The sequence below is a fragment of the Cherax quadricarinatus genome, chromosome 67, assembly GCF_038502225.1.
Source record: "Cherax quadricarinatus isolate ZL_2023a chromosome 67, ASM3850222v1, whole genome shotgun sequence".
Taxonomy (NCBI): Eukaryota; Metazoa; Arthropoda; class Malacostraca; order Decapoda; family Parastacidae; genus Cherax; species Cherax quadricarinatus.
Window position 1 is genome coordinate 4,833,545 of NC_091358.1, and position 9,051 is coordinate 4,842,595.

The 9,051-nt window shown below is 41.1% G+C and overlaps 1 protein-coding gene across 1 annotated transcript in view; it reads right to left on the bottom strand.

Moving 5' to 3' along the window:
• Positions 1-754: 754 nt before the first annotated feature.
• The window catches only part of LOC128699614 (uncharacterized), a 24,540-nt gene continuing 16,243 nt past the window's right edge, over positions 755-9,051 (bottom strand). The window contains exon 2 of the mRNA XM_053792338.2: positions 755-4,044. Coding sequence (XP_053648313.1) covers positions 2,492-3,976 — 1,485 coding nt within the window. The 5' untranslated portion in view covers positions 3,977-4,044 and the 3' untranslated portion in view covers positions 755-2,491. The remainder of the gene's footprint in view (positions 4,045-9,051) is intronic.

Genomic DNA, 9,051 nt, shown 5'->3' on the forward strand with positions numbered 1-9,051 from the left:
TTGGAACAAAAAACAATTCCCTTAAAAGACCTCTGTGCACTTTTTCCTATGTACGAGTGTTGGTACTATTATACTTTCATACATTCCCTTCTTTGCCTCCACAGTGCAAACAAGTTAATTTAATATGAAACTTTTAAACAGGCAATATTTGGAACATCCATAACTAGAAACATTTACTTCCTTCATTGAGTATAAAAAAATGCCCTTACTAACATGTCAATACACAATATGTAAGATGCATTTTAATTACTCAAGACCAGCTATCAAATACTGCATGTACAATAGGTCTTGACCATCAAATTTATGAATTGAAAAATCATATGGTAACCAATCACACCATGCTATGAATTTCATAGGCTTAGAGCTCAGAAACAAAATTACTAGTGAATTAATTTGGAAGCACTAAACCATTAATAGTTTACTTGGGAAAGTGCTAAACATGTAGTCACAACGTGCCTGGGGAAGAGAAATGGGAGGTAATCAGGCAAGTTTCAAACAGAACAGCTCCAATTTCTTGGATTAAAAGCCATTAAACAGTATAATGGCATCCCCCTTGAAGGGGTCACACAACACTTGGGGAATGGGAGGGGTGGGGTTGTATGCACCATGTTTCAGGCTCAAAAGTTAGAATGAAGTATTGTAATCAACGTACTGTGGGCCTACACTGGTCACTGGGTTAATATTACAAAGAAAATCATAACAGAAATTATGTTAAGGGCACGCAAAGCTCTTCCTTCAAACTTTTTTACAACCATCAACAAGCACTAAATCCATATGGATTATACAGCTGCTCAAACCTGTAAAATGTCAGACAGGTCAGGGTAGCCACACATCCTACTATTGGAAAGGAAAACACTACAAGTAAAAATTTGAAACATTCACTAATTAAAACAAGGAATAAAAATATAGAATATTAGAATGCAAAATTTAAATTTATTGAAGAAACAGATTAAGAGATTTCTGAATTTCAAGAAATAAACAAACTTAATTTTAGTTACTTGTAACACAATGCATAAACAAAATTTTGGGTTATTACCATAATCCAGAAAGCTTTGTGTAGTAAACATAAGTATTCATTGTTTCATTATATGAAGAAATACAATATACATATTAATCTAGAAGTAAACATGGGTACATCCTTAAGAAAGTAAGAACACATTACTGTAAATGTTTATACCACATCCCTAAGAAAAAGTATATACCAAGACACCTTTTAATTAAGAAAACAGAGCACATTTCTGTAAAGGTATATAATAACATTCTGAAGGTAAAATATTCTTCAAAAGTATACATATCACCAAAATTATAATAGGATGAAATAGCAATAGAATAGGTAATTGTTTACAAAGTTTAGAAAGGGCTTATTCAACTGTATAAGGATAAAAAGTGTAAACATCTTTGTAGGCATTATATGTAATTATTTATATTCCAGGTTACTTTAATCTATAAGGCCAGGAAATAGAATATGTATATTTTGTATATACATAGATACAGTATACAACTGTAATCCACGAGGGATTAAAGAATACATTTTGTGTATACACAGAGACACAACTAGACTCCATAACAAAGGGATTAAGGTATACTTTGTATATATGCCAAAATACAGAGCTATAATCTATAACAGAAGGATTGAGGTATACTTTTTTATGTATACAGATACACATTAAACTAGATTTGTCTTGTCATATAAGTATTGTATGTAACCCTATGAAACAAAAAAAAATTGAAATGCATTATACATTAATTGTTTAGTCAAAATATGATCCTTTTCAACTTTACAAACTAAAAATAATCCATTTTGCTGAAAATAAAACCATTTTTTTATATATAAAACTTTGCTAACAGTGTATTATACAAAAACATCATTCAGGTATTCATAAATTTAGGAAACATTTAAAGAAACACTGTCCATGTAGGCAATACAACAGAATTTAGTTCAAGTACTGTATTATCCAGCCTTACAGAAAAAGAGGCTTTATTATGAGAATGAAAGATACTGTTCTGTCATATAGTGGCTTCATTTGTGCAATGTGTGTGTAGAGAGAGAGAGATAGAGAGAGAGTGTGTGTGTGTGTGTGTGTGTGCATTCATTCGTTCGTTCACCAATTTGTGGTTGCAGAGATGTGTGTGTGTGTGTGTGTGAGAGAGAGACAGAAACCATCAGGTACCAAATGGCAAGCATGGTTGTTAGATAAGCTATATAACAGATACCTTAGGATTAAAACACTATCCATTCAGTGTGCTGAACCTTTGCATCAATGCAATTGTCTTTGCTGATGCTCCTTGCAGTTCCACTTTGTTAGGTTAGGAAGTTAGAAAGGATGTAATCTGGAAACATTCTGCATTTGGTTGAAGTACTTTTAACCTTTCTTTTGGGGCATTCCTTTAGAGAAAATGACTCTGACATTTACTGAGACCATATATTCATAGCATTTACTGCAAGACTAGACACAGCCATTAAGGTTGTGCTATTATTTGTTTTGGAGTATTAATACCTGTTGAAAGCTATGCTTGTATGAGCGGATGGACTGCCCATGACAATCTCTGGATAGAGAGATAGAAGATCTACATCATTGTTACTCATGTGTGAGACATCACGAGTTACTGTAAGACGAGTGCCATGAGATTCCAACCTTTCAATTAAATTATTAATAGAATTACATGGGCTGATTTCATTATTCCCATTATTTGAGGCAGTTGTAGTATGGTAATGGCCATTATCATTAGAGACAGAGAAATTGTTCAAGTTCTTGCTGGGTTCTAGCTGATGTGGAATACATGATAGCGGTTTTCTTTGAGTATGTAGTCTAGCTTCATTGACTGTTGAACCATCTATTTTCATCTCACATTTATGAATCTTTGCTAATGAATAAAATAGGCTTAGAAGCTCACTCTCAGTAATCTGTGGAAGTGGTGGTAATGTGATGGTAAGTACTTTCCTCTTCCTAGTCTTGACAATCTTTCCCTGTTGAAAATGTGTTGGCACAATTGATGAGAACCGAACTGGTTGATGCACAGAGTGTCTCAAGTTATACCTTCGAGCCCTTGCAGAATGATAATTCTGGGATGCAATCAAGACATTATCACTCATCCCAGAAATGCCAAAAACCTTCCCAGAAGAGTCCATTCCCTCCTTAGCAGAAGAGCCCACTCCATCCTTCACAGTGTCCACTCCCTCCTTCACAAAGCCCACTCCTTCCTTCACAGAGTTCACTCCCTCCACAAAGCCCACTCCTTCCTTCACAGAGCCCACTCTTTCCTTTTCAGAAGCACTCAATCTCTCCTTTGCAGAAGAATCCAAGAATTCCACATCAGAGCCTGACACCTTCACAATTGAAGGTGTGTCACTTACTTGCTTTCCTGGTGTAGATGGACTATTTGATGCATTTCTAGTGGCAGACAGATGGTAAGAAGAATCCAGCTTATGTTGAGGGTGCTGACTGTCAGAATTCACCTTTTGCTGCAGCTGCTGAGGGTCATTCGAAGAGTTGGTATGGTTTTTGTCTGATGTTTTCTCATCAAGTTTTGACACATCTTTGCTATTTTCCACAGACATGACTTTTGTCTCAGACGAAATGTTTAAGCTATGGTCCCTTGATTTGTTGTTTGTAGTGGCAGAGGACGACTGTGGTTCATCCATGTTAGACCTTTGTATATCTGGTAAATTAACATTTGAATTTGTTGCAGAAACCGGGATGGTCTCTGAAGAAAGGCTACTTGATATAGGGACAGGTTCACTGATGGTAATGACTTCACCACAGATGCGTACAGCATCAGAATCTTTTAAATCAGGCTCTGGTCTTTTATTTTCCATGTCATCAGTTCTAGATTGTGAGTTTTTGTTCAAATTAGTATTCTTACTTGGTATCTTTGGGACTAAAAACACTGATACTGATCCATTTGGTCCCAGTCTATTTCTTAAGTAACTCATGGCAGCTTGGAGGTCATCTACTGAAGTGGTTACTGGATTCATTATCTTTCAGTGACCCAAATGCTTGAATCGGCTGTCTTTAGCCTCCACATTTATACATCATCTTCAAACTGCAAAAAAGAGAAACTTGTTATTAAAAATTGAATATGAGTTATGAACTTTTGACACAAATGAAGTTAAAAGAAGTAAAAATAAGTGAGTAAGCTTTTTTCTGTGCTGAGACAGCTTCTACTAAATATAAGGTATGCAGAGATATAAATGCATCCTAAAAGCAAAAGAAATCTCTAAAATACACACACACACACAAAGATCTTGGGGTGACCATAACACCGAGCACATCTCCGGAGGCACACATCAACCAGATAACTGCTTCAGCATATGGGTGCCTGGCAAACCTGAGAATAGCATTCTGATATCTTAGTAAGGAATTGTTCAAGAAACTGTACACTGTGTATGTCAGGCCCGTGTTGGAGTATGCAGCACCAGTTTGGAACCCACAACTGGTCAAGCACGTCAAGAAATTAGAGAAAGTACAAAGGTTTGCAACAAGGCTAGTTCCGGAGCTCGGGAATGTCCTACGAAGAAAGGTTGAGGGAAATCGGACAGGGGAGACATGATAACAAGATACAAAATAATGCGTGGAACAGAAAAGGTGGACAGAAACAGGATGTTCCAGAGAGGGGACACACAGATGATGTGAAATTAATGAGGAGAATTAAATCAGATGAGGATCAGGCAGGCCTTCAAAGAGACCTGGACAGGCTGGGCACGTGGTCCAGCAACTGGCTTCTCGAATTCAACCTTTCCAAATGCAAAGTCATGAAGATCGGAGAAGGGCAGAGAAGACTGCAGACAGAGTATGGGCTAGGTGGCCAACGACTGCAATCCTCGCTCAAGGAGAAAGATCTTGGAGTGAGTATAGCATTAAACACGTCTCTGGAAGCACACATCAACCAGATAACTGCTGCAGCATATGGGCGCCTGGCAAGCCTGAGATTAGCATTCTGATATCTAAGTACATCAGGCCCATACTGGAGTATGCAGCACCAGTTTGGAAACCACACCTGGTCAAGCACGTTAAGAAATTAGAGAAAACACAAAGGTTTGTGACAAGGTTAGTTCCAGAGCTAAGGGGAATGTCGTATGAAGAAAGGTTGAGGCGAAATCGGCCTGAGGACAGGAGGGATAGAGGAGACATGATAATGACATACAAAATATTGCGTGGAACAGACAAGGTGGACAGAGACAAGATGTTCCAGAGAGAGGACACAGAAACAAGGGGTCACTCCTGGAAGTTGAAGACTCAGAAGAGCCACAGGGATGTTAGGAAGTATTTCTTCGGTCATAGAGTGGTCAGGAAGTGGAACAGTCTGGCAAGCGATGTAGTGGAGGCAGGAACCATACACAGCTTTAAGATGAGGTATGATAAAGCTCATGGAGCAAGGAGAGAGAGGACCTAGTAGCGTTCAGTGAAGAGGTGGGGCCAGGAGCTGAGTCTCGACCCCTGCAACTACAATTATGAGTACAGAAACAAGGGGTCACAATTGGAAGCTGAAGACTCAGATGAGTCACAGGGATGTTAGGAAGTACTTCTTCAGTCACAGAGTCTTCAGGAAGTGGAATAGCCTAGCAAGTGATGTAGTGGAGGCAGGAACCATACATAGCTTTAAGACGAGGTATGACAAAGCTCACGAAGCAGAGAGAGAGAGAGGACCTAGTAGAGACCAGTGAAGAGGTGGGGCCAGGAGCTGAGTCTCGACCCCTGCAACCACAATTAGGTGAGTACACACATACACTGTGACTCGCTGAAGTGTGTCACAGGGCTATTGCCCAGAGCAGACATAGCATCTGAAGCAGGTACACTCCTACTGAATGAGGAGCCCAATAGAAAGAAAGGAGACATGACATGCTAAGGCCCTATCAGTCCACCAAGCAGGATCGAGGAGTGAAGTGGGAGAGATGTTAGGAGCAGGGATAGCATTAGGGAAGGGGGGAAAAGGTGGAGAGAGGGATAGACCTCATGCAGAGGCATGACCATGCCACCAGGAGATACGGGAAAAGATAAGGGATACAAAGCTATGTACAAATGGGACCCAGAGACATAGAGGGAAAGGCAATGGAAGGAGGAGAGGGAGAAGTCTGTGTTTATTCATGGGCTTCAGGAGAGCAAGGGGAGGATACAGAATGAAAGGTGGGAGGAAGAAAAACAGGAGATTGAAAACATCATCAAAAAAGTAGGTGAGGAGGACATGATTGAGATAATAAATTTTCAAAGAATTGGGGGGAACCTGAAGGGGAGAAATCGGCTGGTCAAACTGATTTTCAAGACAGAAAAGGTGCAGAGCAGAATCCTGCACGAAAAATCAGTTGAAGGAATCATCAACATACAAGAGGGTGTTCCTAGACAGAGACAGAACAAGAATAGAACGACAGCAGCTGAGGGAGAGGACACAGAAACGACAGGGGCTAGGAAGAGAGACAAGGACAGTGTCAGCAGAGGACAATCGGAGCAGGGCAGAACAACAAGCACACAGAACCACCCCCAGAACCCCACAACCAAACACGCTATCCCAACACAAACCACAATCCACACTATGCTGTAGAATCCCACAGCACACTGCCAGGTCCCCCACCCTCACAGACCCCTCAGAACACAGTGTTGGAGAGGAAACTAAAGGTATGATACACCAACACTGATGGAATAACGAATAAGTGGGAGGAGTGGCATGAGAGTCAAAGAGGCATCACTGGACATCACAGCTCTCGCAGAAACTAAGCTCACAGGAATGATAACATATAGTAATATCTTTATTTACTACAAGTACATGTACAAGGTATACATGTCTAGCTGACATCACTGACATACTACTATACAGAAAGCCGCTTGTTATGCTGAGCATTTCAGGCAAATTAGGTCAGTTTTGTCCCAGGATGCGACCCACACCAGTCGACTAATGCCCAGGTACCCATTTTGAACTGATGGGTGAACAGGGACAGGGACAGAAGGTGTCTTATGGAAACACGTCCCTAATGTTTTCCAGCCATACCAGAGGAGATTCGAATCCCAGACCTCAGTGTGTGAGCTGAGTGCACTCAGATCCTGAGGAAAGACAGAGGGAACAGAGGGGTGGAGGAGTGGCATTGTTCATCAAAAACCAATGGGATTTTGATGAGCTGGAGAGTGGAGACAGAGGAGAAGCAAGAGACTGCATATTAGGAACACTTCAGTCTGGAGGTCCCAAATTCAAATTCAAATTCAAATTCAAATTCAAAGTTTATTCTCTATAAGGACAGTAATTGCAGTGATGTATAACCCAGAGAGAGAGAGAGAGAGAGAGAGAGAGAGAGAGAGAGAGAGAGAGAGAGAGAGAGAGAGAGAGAGAGAGAGAGAGAGGGAGAGAGAGAGAGAGAGAGAGAGAGAGAGAGAGAGAGAGAGAGAGAGAGAGAGAGAGAGAGAGAGAGAGAGAGAGAGAGAATGAGAGAATGAACAGAACAGCAGGAGGCCAAGGCAAGAGTATGATGAGAGTAATAGAGCAATGGTTGACACACTGGCTGAAGTGGCCAGAAGGGCTCATGTGAGTAGAGCAAAGCTGCTGATCATGGGTGACTTCAATCACAAGGAAATCAACTAGAAGAACATGGAGCCACATGGGGACTCAGAAACATGGAAGGCTAAAATGGAGCTGGTACTGGAACACCTCATGTACCAACACATAAAGGACACTACCAGAGAGAGGAGAGGATGAACCAGCAAGACTGGATCTAGTATTCACCTTGAGTAGTGCAGATATTGAGGACATCACATATGAAAGACCCCATATGGCCAGTGACCATGTGGTTCTGAGCTTCGAATGCATAGTAGTTACAAGCGGAGTGGGAAGCAGAAACGGCAGGACGAATGAAGCCAAACTACAAAAGAGAGGACTACAAAGGCATGAAGAATTTTCATCATGGGGTTCAGTGGGACAGAGAACTGGAACGGCAGTCAGTAAACGAGGTAATGAAATATGTGACAACAATATGCAAGGAAGCTGAGGAGAGGTTTGTACCCAAAAGTAAACAGAAATAACAAGAAAGCCAAGATGAGCCCTTGGTTCACCCAAAGGTGTAGAGAGACCAAAACCAAGTGTGCTAGAGAATGGAAGAAGTACAGAAGGCAAAGGACCAAGGAGAATAAGAAGAGCAGTCACAGAACCAGAAATGAATATGCACAGGTAAGAAGGGAGGCCCAACGACAATACAAAAATGACACAGCAGCGAAAGCCAAATCTGAGCCGAAGCTGTTGTACAGCCACATCAGGAGAAAAACAACAGTCAAGGACCGGGTAATCAGGCTGAGGAAGGAAGGAGAGATCACAAGAAACGACCACAAAGTATGTAAGGAGCTCAACATGAGATTCAAAGAAGTGTTCACAGAGTAGACAGAAGGGTCTCCGGAAAGACAGAGAGGTGGGGTACATCATCAAGTGTTGGACACAATATATACAACCGAGGAAGAAGTGAAGAGGCTGCTAAGCGAGCTAGATACCTCAAAGGCGATGGAGCAGGTAACATCTCTCCATGGGTCCTGAGAGAGGCAGCAGAGGTGCTATGTATACCACTAACAACAATCTTCAACACTATCGAAACGGGTTAAGTACCTGAGGTATGGAAGACAGCCAATGCAGTCCCAGTTTAAAAAAAAAAAAAGAGATAGACACGAGGCAAATTCTGACCACAAAATAGAGCAAAACACCAACGTCAAAGACCTGGGAGTGATCATGTCGGAGGATCTCACCTTCAAGGACCATAACATTGTATCAATCGCATCTGCTAGAAAAATGACAGGATGGATAATGAGAACCTTCAAAACTAGGGATGCCAAGCCCATGATGACACTCTTCAGGTCACTTGTTTTTATCTAGGCTGGAATATTGCTGCACACTAACAGCACCTTTCAAGGCAGGTGAAATTGCTGACCTAGAAAATGTACAGAGAACCTTAACGGCGCGCATAATGGAGATAAAATACCTAAATTACTGGGAGCGCTTGAGGTTCCTGAACCTGTATTCCCTGGAACGCAGGTGGGAGAGATACATGATTATATACACCTGGAAAATCCTAGAGGGGCTAGTACT